At 32.4% G+C, this 11,090-nt stretch overlaps 2 protein-coding genes and 1 long non-coding RNA gene across 3 annotated transcripts; 2 read left to right on the top strand and 1 right to left on the bottom strand.

Annotated features, from left to right (window-relative positions):
* The first annotated feature begins 2,193 nt into the window (after positions 1-2,193).
* On the top strand, positions 2,194-4,520 carry LOC148238072 (uncharacterized). The gene is made up of 3 exons (XR_015808900.1): positions 2,194-2,339; positions 3,190-3,373; positions 3,492-4,520. It is a non-coding gene; the product is annotated as an uncharacterized LOC148238072 (long non-coding RNA).
* Positions 4,514-7,124, bottom strand: LOC148238071 (dnaJ homolog subfamily C member 28). Its single transcript, XM_088181515.1, has 6 exons — positions 7,066-7,124; positions 6,910-6,994; positions 6,613-6,837; positions 6,343-6,545; positions 6,126-6,273; positions 4,514-6,053 (listed from the first exon to the last, which is right to left on the bottom strand). Exons 1-6 carry the CDS (start codon positions 7,068-7,070, stop codon positions 5,661-5,663), a joined length of 1,059 nt encoding a protein of 352 aa, XP_088037641.1. The 5' UTR covers positions 7,071-7,124; the 3' UTR covers positions 4,514-5,660.
* A 958-nt stretch (positions 7,125-8,082) lies between these two features.
* Positions 8,083-10,371, top strand: Rpn6 (regulatory particle non-ATPase 6). The gene has a single exon (XM_088205201.1). It carries the CDS (start codon positions 8,721-8,723, stop codon positions 9,978-9,980), a length of 1,260 nt encoding a protein of 419 aa, XP_088061327.1. The 5' UTR covers positions 8,083-8,720; the 3' UTR covers positions 9,981-10,371.
* Positions 10,372-11,090: the final 719 nt, after the last annotated feature.

Below are 11,090 nucleotides of genomic sequence, written 5' to 3'. Positions count from 1 at the left end.
ACCACACTTTAATTTAAAAAAACTACACAATTGTTATTAGTTAATAACAGATAAATCGTTGTATTGAAAATCATCAACAATATTACTGATAATAATTTATTTTTGTATCTAATACTAAATGCATTTATTTTACAGAAATTTGTCAAAAAATAGACGATTTATTGGAAGCTCGTTTCATAGCGGCTCGTATTATTCGGGTCAGAATTTATATTATAGTCAGAATATAAGCGACCAGAATAAATATTAGATGGTCAGAATTTATAGTAATTGGTCGGAATTTATATTAAATGGTTAGAATATTAATTGGACTGGTCAGAATTTATATTAAATGGTAAAAAATATTTTTATAGATGGTCGGATCAACTTTTTTCGGTTGCCCATAGTGTTATCGTATAGTGTTGTTATTGCTGTAACGCTGAAGATTGGCACAACTGGTCGATCTGTCATTTGCATGTCAGCAGTTCATTATCATTATAATTAGCAAGGTGTTTTAGAGCCAACTTGTTGTTTGGATTCGCAGCATTGTGAAATGTCAACACAAAAAGCCACCGATCTCTCGTTATTCCCGCTTCGTTCGTCGCCTTCGCGTCCTACTTACAATTAAATAGGTTCGTTGAGAGTTATTCATTTAAACTGTCAAAAAGTTTTTCTGCGAGTGAGATATTTTATAAGATATTTCCAAAACAAATAATTTATTTCTTTATATAATTATGAGCAATTAATATTTTATCATTTAAAAATCTTATTAGTGATTACACAAATCTTATTTACCATATAATGTACATATGTACAAACATGTATTAAAATCATTATATCTCATATTAAAAAAAAATCATGTTCAGGGGGGCCTTGCGTAATTTTTGCATAAGGGTCCAAATTTTCTATCTACGCCACTGAACACCGCCGTCAGATACTGACACCTGAATTACATTTATATATTAGATACAACAACCTGTGCAATAAAATATATACCGTTACCAACATATTCACCCCATTTCTCATTTCTGATAAAGTCACGCCACTTTAATTATGTAACAAAAATAATAATTACTTAAAAATAGCAATATGAGATTCCTTGGACCAATAACTTTCGCTCAATCTCAAAGTGTCCAGTCATAGTGTTGCTGATCCCATTCCAACCTTCTATTAATATATTTTTTTAAATTAAACATTTATTTCTGTATCCTTATCATTAATAAGGTGTATTAGGGGTAACTTGTTTGGTTGTGCTCGCAGGTTTTTGTCAAATGTCAATATAACAAGCCATGCGTGCTCTCTGCCGCCGTTCTATTGTTATTCCTGCTTCGTTCGTCGCTCTGAATACTGTCCAACAGTTTTGGTGCCAGCGAGATATTTTATAAGATATTTCTACAATCAATAATTGATTGCCCATTTATATTTATAAATGTTATGATATATTTTTTATTCACATGATCGTCCTATATTTTAATTCTGATACAATATTTATATTCTGACCGTATGTTATTATTATTCCAACCATTTGACATTTATTCTGACCCTCAACAATATAATTATGACCATAAATTATTTTAGTTCTAATTATCCTATATTTTTATAGTATGCTATTTTTATTTTAACCCTGAATAATATAACTATGACCAGGTTTTTAATAAATTTCTAAGTGATATATGATTTTAATACTGATCCATAGTTGATTTAAATTTTGACCATTTAATACAATGTTTTTTTAACCTACTACTAAGCAAAAATACGACAAATTCGTTCAGAAATTATTAAGCATTCAAAGGAAAATTTAAAACTAAATATTGTTTAACGGCAATTTTTGGTTCAATCTATCATATACAATGTTCAATCTATCATATACTATTGAATGGAACATATGTTTTGCTTTAGACATGTTTATGGAACTGAAGCCAAAAGAGTATTTATTATCATTAACATATTTTCTGATATTGGACAAAATATTTTGGTCATGGCCAAATTATATTACTTAGTATCGCATAATAATAATTTGTGTTGTATGAAAAGTTTTAAATAAATTGTTTTGAAATATATACTAAAAATAACGACCTATGAAACCTGAAACATTCTAAATATAAATTAATTGCTTTGACATAAATATTGTTTTGGCACGTAACACTTCACTCACGCAAAAATTCTGATGTATCATCACCTTGAAAAAATAAAGCTCCTTGCTTCGTTATAATGAACAAGCATCGAATAAATTAATCACAATGTAATTGAGATCTGCTTCCCACACGTGTGTATTTCAGCTGTGGTTTAAAGTTCACAGTTAGAATGTGTTATCCAATTGACACATAGTTTTGGCGTGTGCACACATGTTCAAATATAAACGAGTAAGTTCCTCAAACATTTTCCTGAAAAATATACATATATATTCAAATAGTACGTTTGAGAACACACACGCCCATATTAGAACAACCATATAAATGCAAATTCAATCCAAACCGAGCGGCCTTGATCGAACAATATGATCTTAATGAACAACACTAATCTAATCCACCGTGTCAATAAATAATATAAGAAAAACTGTTATGAATAATTGTGTGAGTTGGAAGCTTAAAGAATTTATTAAAATATCAAGGTCTGGGCAAGATTGCATTTAATATTTAAGTCAATTGACAGATGTGGTAATGAACATGCCAGATTTGACCCTGATGCTAGAAAATAAAAGTAAGTGTATGTAGGTATACATGATGATTTAAAAATATGTTTTGTTGACTGAAGAATCAGAAATAAATGATTAGGAATTTTTATTTTATTTTAATACTTTTAACAAGTAGTATAAACAGTAATTAAAATTCAAATCACATACAAAATTATTTATGGTTCGAGTCTAGACACAATATTATCACAGTTTAAAGTTCAACTTAAAACGTTATTTATATATCATAAACTGATTTTTTTAATGATTATAAAAATCTGTTTTGTTTATTATAAAAATATGTTTAATATTTATAAATATTCAGACAGAATTAAAAAACTTATCATGTAAAAAAAATATAAATCGATAACTAAATTTTTATGGTGTACACTAGATGTTGCCAATGTATTTGTCCATTTAACAATTTGTGAAAAAATATTCTCTTTGCATATTTCAATTGAACCTCAAAGTTGACAATAAATTAAAAGACAATTTAGGTGTCAGGTCAACCGATAATCATTATGTCAAAATCACTTTTGCAGGACCTGGTAAAAGGGGCATAAAACTGATGGATTTTTGTGCCTCAAATTTACTAAAATTTGGAGCGGTCTTCAAATCTAAACGCAGAACAATAAAGCAGCTGACGCAAATGAATTTGCACTTTAATTCGTTGGACCTTACTTTAATATAAAAAAATGATCAACCCCGGATATCGTCACTAATCAGGTAGCGAGCATTCTCTTTAAGTTTAAATATCCCAACGCGTAACCATTGCTGTTATATCTATACAAAATGGGCAAAAAATGTTTTTTTAAATATATACGTATTATTTAAAATTTAACAGAGAAATACACTTCCGTTCGGAAGTTTCATAAAAAAAATCATTGGAACTTCAACTTCGCTTCCAACTTGGATTATATGAGAGAGAAGCCGAAATCGCACAAAGCAGAACCACGCTGAATCAATCGAGACAACCCTTAGGATTCCGAGAAAATCAGTCAACTGCTGGACATGACTAATAATAATAATTTAGAACGAATTCTAAGGAAACAACAGGTTAGATTAAAATACAGCAGCGACGAAAAGAAATATTAAAAATGTTAACCCGTTTTAAGTTATGTACTATTATAAAGAATTGTTAAGTAATATTTTCGCGTACATATTGTTATTGTAAAGTAATAATAAAAATATTTTATCACACTGACACAAAAAATAAAAATAGATAGATTACAAAAAAATAAAAATCTGCGTAAAAACTCAGATTTTTATTTTTTTGTAACCTATCTTCCTTTGCTGTATATGTTCTTTGCCTCGAATTCAGGGACGACATTTCAGATTTTTCCAGGGGGAGGGGGAGAAGTTGGCCAGTCGGTAGTATTTTTTTTAATATTTTCATTTTATTCAGACTAGTGGTATTTTATTAAATGATTTGCATTTTTCTGGCCAAATTCAAGGGGGTCCCAGCAGCTTGTTAAATACTTACGTTAAATTGTTTCAGGTTTTCGCCTACATCATTTTTAAATATTAATGAGATTTAATGGTTATGGCTCATAGGTTATATTTTTGAACAAATAATAATAATTATTAATGATTCGGTGGACTTTTTGATTTAATTTTAGTCAACTATAACAGGAAAGTGATCTGAAGAAAGATCATACCATGATGCTTTTATTATATACAATTCATAATTTTATTTACATATACATTTTTAATATTTCTTGGAGAGACGGGTAAAATAAGATGTTCTGCCACTACCCTCGGGGGCTAAAAATGTAGGCACCTCTAATATATAGTTTGTCCGCTGACTGGAACAGAGTGTTTCCTCATTAAAATCCTCCTATAACATTATACAATAAAACAGTGGTCTCAACAATCAAAGTAGTTTTATTTTTTAATTACCAGAATTTAACAACCGTTCGAGCAGTGCATTTTTTTGCTACTTTAATCATTTACAGTGGTGTGATCTTAACTTTAAATAGGTTTTTCAAATTTATTGTAATTTTTTACTTTGTTGCAAACACAATACTTAAGGTGTCAGTAACCTTTTCAACCTTGTGGGGCATAATTGTCTTATTGTTTTAATTGTATGATCGCATGAATTAATTTTTTTTTAATATACATATTTTTGCAAAAAATTATATCTGTACTTTAATTCTAAAAATCACAATATAAATTTATTTTTTACAGAACGTCTTTCTACACATGTCAATGTAATTTATTCAGAACGTAACTTTAATAAAAAATATGTATTTAGTATATATCTTAAAAACGAAAAATACACTTATAGTAGTTTTAGTTGTTTCTATATTTCCTGAATATAAATAGATTTAACTCTCAACATCGATTGAGCTGATGAGAAACTCTAGTCCAGCAAAATTGAACAGTGGAGTGCTTTGATTGCATGAGAACAAGATTAGTTTTTAAAGAAAATCAATGGAATTCTAAAAGTAGAATCCCATTGATTTATTGCATTCTGTATTTTTGCTTTAAGCGATATTAATTCACAATTCGCCTTGTTTTGGCCATGACAACAAATAAGTCATAATTTGCTTTAAATGAATGCTTCTATCATGGTAAAATTTAACTATCAAATATTAGTGTTTTGTTAAACACTATTGTCAATAAATTAGGATCATTTAATATTTATTTTAAAATCAGAACTGATAAATATAAAACTTTATATATTATAATTAGCATTATAAAAATCATGCATTTCGTGCAAATTAAATACAATTATGCCAATAATATCTAGAGCACTATGCCACGTTCTAAATGATTTAGATAGATTCAGAAAATCATACAGTGTCTAATATTTATTTTTCCAGTTCCTGGCCAAAGCCATCCACCTGGGTATCTATTTACTCGTTCTCTTTTTTATTTATTTTTTCAGAAAATCATTCTTTCTTTGCTGGGTACTATTTTAGATTACATATGAATATGAATTATTAACAAGAATATGAATATTTTAATACTTTATAAGTATATCTTATTATAATACAGCATAATTCAATTTTTATTTTAGTTTAGACATTATAAAATCAAAAATACTATTATCTTTAATGTCCTTAATTGTATTTTCTTTTACTTTTATTTTACTCTTTGAAGTATCAGGTACTTGACTCTCCAGCGCTTTTTGAGCTTCTTTTTCTAAAGAGACTAACATCATTTGCTTATTAAGTATAGGAACTACAAGATTAAAATGATTGATTTTCTTATTTAAAACAGCAACAAATTCGATCATTTTTTCGACATGTTTTGACCATCTTTTTTCCTCCATAAAGTCGAAAGGCAATGGACCTAATTTAGATCGTTCATCTAACAACGATTTACGTACGGAAATGATATCATTCTTTATATCCTTCTGAAGAGTAATCCATTCAGGTGTGAATCCATTATCTATGAGAACCTAAAAAATAATAATTTATATAAATTTATTATTAATAATATATGTATGTATGTAGATACATATATAATATACTTGATTAATTTTATGGGTGACAAAATCGACGTAAGGATTTAAATTTTGATTTGACGGCAAAGGTTTGCCTGTTCCTTTCAAATTATCAAATTCTCCTTTTGACATTGCCTCCTGAATGAGATCTTCGACCAACCGGTCATACCCATATCTATAAATATAATTATTTATAGTAAAAATAGATAGCCTATACATATTCATAAAAAATAATTAGCAATACTTCGTTTTAATGGCATGCTTCTGTTTTGTTGTTTTATCTAATAAAGCATGATCGGATGCCAATGATTTAGAAATACGATGTTCCATGACATTTTGTGCTGCACGTGAAGCCCTCGCCTTTTGCCATTGTCTTTCGCGTTGGGCCGGAGTTCCGCTGCCTGTACCTTCATAAGATAAATATTGCCTGTGTTGTGGTGCTGTATGCTTTAAAATGAATAAATAAAATATTGCAAAATAATTTGAAACAACACAAAAAATAAAAAATAAATACTTTTATATCAAATTCTTCGACTCTTTTCTGCTCATCAACGTTCCATCTATCTTGAGAATTTTTCTTATTCAGTATTCTAAACGCCGATTCAATTTCTTGAAATTTATCTATATTAGCCTCAGGTGAGCCTGAATCGGGATGATATATTTTTACGAGTTCTATGTATGCTTTTCTGACTGTTTCTTGGTCGCTGTTCTCTTCGATTTTCAAAACCTCGTAACATTTCTAAATAGAAAATACTTTGTTTTTTAAATAATTATCATTAGTAATTGATAATATATGTTAACATTATGTAACCTTGATTTTGTTAAAATATTCCTTTTGAGATAGATGTCTCTTTATTATACAGTCGAAGATATTAACACGTATTGCACTTAGATTGCTGTAATTCAATTGGTTTATTTTCATGTTTTTATGTATTTTTGGAAATCAAGTAAATAAAATATTACGTACTTCATATGCCTTTCAATTTGACGTTTGTACGATAATGAAATGTTGCCAAGTAAGAAAAATATCGTCATGTCAAAAATTCATTTAAATAATTTTAATTAATATCCAGTAATAAATTAATTACAATTTAAATCCAGATAAAAAGTCAGACAACATAATCTTACAATTTGAAATAAAAAAACTGCCTTTTAAAAATATTATACATTGAGAAAATAAACAGCAAATATATGGATATTTGAAAATCATACTTACATATTAAAGATTTATAAAAAAGAACTTTATTATTTTTTATTTATATATTTATTTCATTATGGGCAAAACTTAGCTGCACTCTGATAACTCTAACGTGTCGGCGGCGTATTCTTTTGGTTGACGGATAGACATCGGCGGTGGTGATTCGTCCACCGTTTCCTTTCATATTCTAACATGTAAAACATATACTTTTAACGTTATATACGTTTATATTATCGTGATTTTGTAGTTTCTCTATTTGTTTTGTACTTACAGCTGAGGCATAATTTGTCTATAGAACAATTCAGTCCTAGTTTTCTTAAAAAAGACTCGTTTGATTTCAACGGGACGCGTTTTGTCAACTTTTCACCAATTTCAGATGTTAAAAAAATTAAGAATGGTTACGCATAATTGCAAATACCAGATAAAAAATAAACATCATATATAGATAAAGTTCTCTTTTAATTTTGGTCATGATTCTAAATTTTAATTAAAAAATAATAAATATGTATCAAATCATATTTTACTATTTGCAATCATTCTTACTATGAAAACAATATAAATTTTGAATTGTCTTCTTTACAAAATGTGTATATAATAATTTCCCACCTAATTTTTAAATCATCCGCATGTAATAACAGTAACACATTCATTGATTTTTACAGCAAGAGAATAAGTGTCTTCTATAGAAGTCATCAAGAAAATCGCAAGTACTCATTGGGCATCTAAATCTGCCATAAACTTTTGCGCCTAATATTATGGTTATTTAGTAAAAGTTAAGGCTGTAAATCACTTTAATTTATTGAACCATATTGTTTAAAAAAAATATGGCATGAATAGGTTCACCTCACATATTAACAAATTTCGAAATAGCGCGCAAAAATATCAGACGTTGTGAAAGTCAAAGTGTCAAAGTAAATCCAAAACGTTAGGACTTCTGACGTGAGAGTATTGGTCAAAGTATATTCAAAAAGAATTTTGTTAAATAACAATAATCACTTTTGAAAAGTGAAAAATTCACGTCAAAATCAATAAAATCGTACCGTCGACCTTGCAGTGAGAACGCTCGGTATCGAGCAGCGATGCTGACACGTTTTTGTTGCTTTTGACGTGGATTTTTGAGAATGATTTATTGTTATTGTTATTGGAGAGTACTTCTATTGGTCAAAATTCGGTTTAGATATGCTTTATTCGATTCTTAGTCATCATAAGTTCTTATATGAACGTTAGTGCTTTTGACTAGGAAAATTGATATCAATTAATGAAAAAGTTTTGTACAGTTGGTGCAAAAGTTAATTGTAATATTCGAAAGCGGACATGGCCGCTCGCCGGTCGACGAGGACGATGACTGCGCACGCGTCATGGCAACACTGAGCCGTCGCTGGATGACTGGCGGTTGCTGCGCGTGAAGAGATCGAAAAGTCGGCATGGCCGGAGCGGTTTCCGTGGACGTGATGAGGCAGGCGCCTACGGGGCCTATGGAGCGCGACAGCGAGCCGAGCAAGGAGATGCGAATCGCGGAGGACGAGAAGCCCGAGGAGCTGCTTCGCCGGCAAGAAGAGGAGTTGCTGGCGAGGGCGGAGCTCTACCGGCGGGAGCGCCGCGCCCAGGAGCTGGCCGAGCTCATCCGCTCGGCGAGGCCCTTCCTGGCCGTCGTCAGCAGGGCCAAGGCCGCCAAGTTGGTGCGCCAGCTCGTCGATTACTTCCTCGACCTGGAAGCCGGCGTCGGTAGCGAAGTACAGCTCTGCAAGGAGTGCATCGACTGGGCCAAGGACGAGAAGCGAACCTTCCTGCGGCAGGCGCTCGAGGCTCGCCTCGTCGCTCTCTACTTCAACACCGGCATGTACTCGGAAGCCCTTCAGCTCGGAGCCGCTCTGCTGAAAGAACTGAAGAAGCTCGACGACAAGAACCTCCTGGTCGAAGTCCAGCTGCTCGAGAGCAAGACGTACCACGCACTGAGCAACGCCAGCAAAGCTCGCGCCGCTCTGACTTCGGCCCGCACCACGGCGAACGCCATCTACTGCCCGCCGAAGGTCCAGGCGGCGCTGGACTTGCAGGCCGGCATCCTGCACGCCGCGGACGAGCGCGATTTCAAAACGGCTTACTCTTATTTCTACGAAGCCTTCGAGGGATACGACAGCGTCGACAGCGCCAAGGCTCTCACCGCCCTCAAGTACATGCTCCTCTCCAAGATCATGTTGAGCCAGCCGGACGACGTCCATCAGATAACCGGCGGCAAGCTGGCGCTCAAATACGCCGGAGCGGACATCGAAGCCATGAAGGATGTCGCGAAAGCGTCCCACCGTCGCTCCCTCGCCGACTTCCAAGCTTGCCTCGTCAAATACAAGAAGGAGTTGGAAGACGACGTGATTGTGCGCGCTCATCTGGGCTCGCTCTACGACACCATGCTAGAGCAGAACTTGTGTCGGATCATCGAACCGTACAGCCGCGTCCAAGTGGAATACATCAGCGAACGGATCGAACTGCCCGTTCCCAGAGTCGAGAAGAAACTGTCGCAGATGATCCTAGATAAGAAGTTCCACGGCATCCTAGATCAAGGCGAAGGGGTCTTGATCGTGTTCGAAGAGACGCCGGTCGACAAGATGTACGAAACCGCCCTCGAGACCATCCATCACATGAGCAAAGTGGTAGATACGTTATATCAAAAAGCGAAGAAACTATCATAGGAAAGGACTATATAATTACGAAGTGTAAAGATTCATATATCGACGCGAAATTTTCATTTTTTATATAGGATGCGGTCATTTTTATTACTTTTTGTGTGTATATATCGTTCTATATGTATGTATGTATGTATATATATATATATATATATATACATACATATATACATCGGTCGGCGCTTCGTTCAATTCGTAACGGCCGGTCCATATGAAATTCGTCAACGATAATGGAACAAAGGTCTTCCTGCGATACCTGTCATAAATACAGACGATCCGTTTCAATCTGCTATTAAAAAATACACAGCTTCGATATTCGTTACTAACAAATGCGGCTGGAATATATTTTTATGAATGTTACTGTATACTCGAAACAATAAACGCTAACGATTTAAAATGTAGTTTTAAATTGACAACTAAATATTCTTTCATACGGTGCCTCGGGAATTTAGCGAATTCATTTTCTAAATAATACAACACAAAGCGATATAGGAAAATTTAAACGTCTTGAATGTTTTTTTTATATATAAATTTGTCAACCATTTGTAAACATATTTGACTGTTAACAAATACAATTAATATTTATATATGGCGTTTTTTATTTAACGATGATATTCTTTTGTTACGATGATATTTGGAACCGTGCCAAATTACATTTCTTGCAATTCATTGTAAAATTTGAGAATCTTTTATTAGCAGTGACACGTCAAGTAATCGAAATCTTACAATACTGGATTCGATTATTGATAATAAAAATGACTACTTACTTAAACAACATAAAAAGATTTTAAAATTAATAAAAACAGTTTTATTGGTTTCTTCTAGAAGTAACTTTAATAAATGTCTAGAAACAAATTTTAACGCTGATGTATAAGTTGAACTATATAACTGAGTTCACTATTAATGATTCGTATCTCCATATTACCTACCTCGATGTACGTAGCATTAAAAACAAAATTGAAGATATACAATACATAATTCAAAAATTAAACACATTATGGTGGTTACGGAGACACGGATCAATGATGGTGAAGAATACTACATATATTATTATAGAAGGTTATCGATCTGTCTCTGCATCAAGACTTAAAACGAGCAGAGAATTTTGTTTTTATA

The sequence above is a fragment of the Plectrocnemia conspersa genome, unplaced genomic scaffold (genome assembly GCF_051122295.1).
Source record: "Plectrocnemia conspersa isolate PC_06_02 unplaced genomic scaffold, ASM5112229v1 ptg000002l, whole genome shotgun sequence".
Taxonomy (NCBI): domain Eukaryota; kingdom Metazoa; phylum Arthropoda; class Insecta; order Trichoptera; family Polycentropodidae; genus Plectrocnemia; species Plectrocnemia conspersa.
This window is presented reverse-complemented; position numbering and strand designations above follow the sequence as displayed.

What these genes read in the sequence shown, in the direction of transcription:
- LOC148238071 (XM_088181515.1), bottom strand. An exon ending in AAGCATGCCATTAAAACGAA is followed by an intron (nt 6,274 to 6,342) that starts GTATTGCTAATT and finishes TTATATTTATAG; the next exon opens with ATATGGGTATGACCGGTTGG. An exon ending in TCACCCATAAAATTAATCAA is followed by an intron (nt 6,054 to 6,125) that starts GTATATTATATA and finishes ATTATTTTTTAG; the next exon opens with GTTCTCATAGATAATGGATT.
- Rpn6 (XM_088205201.1), top strand. Translation starts at nt 8,721, where the DNA reads ATGGCCGGAGCGGTTTCCGTGGACGTGATGAGGCAGGCGCCTACGGGG.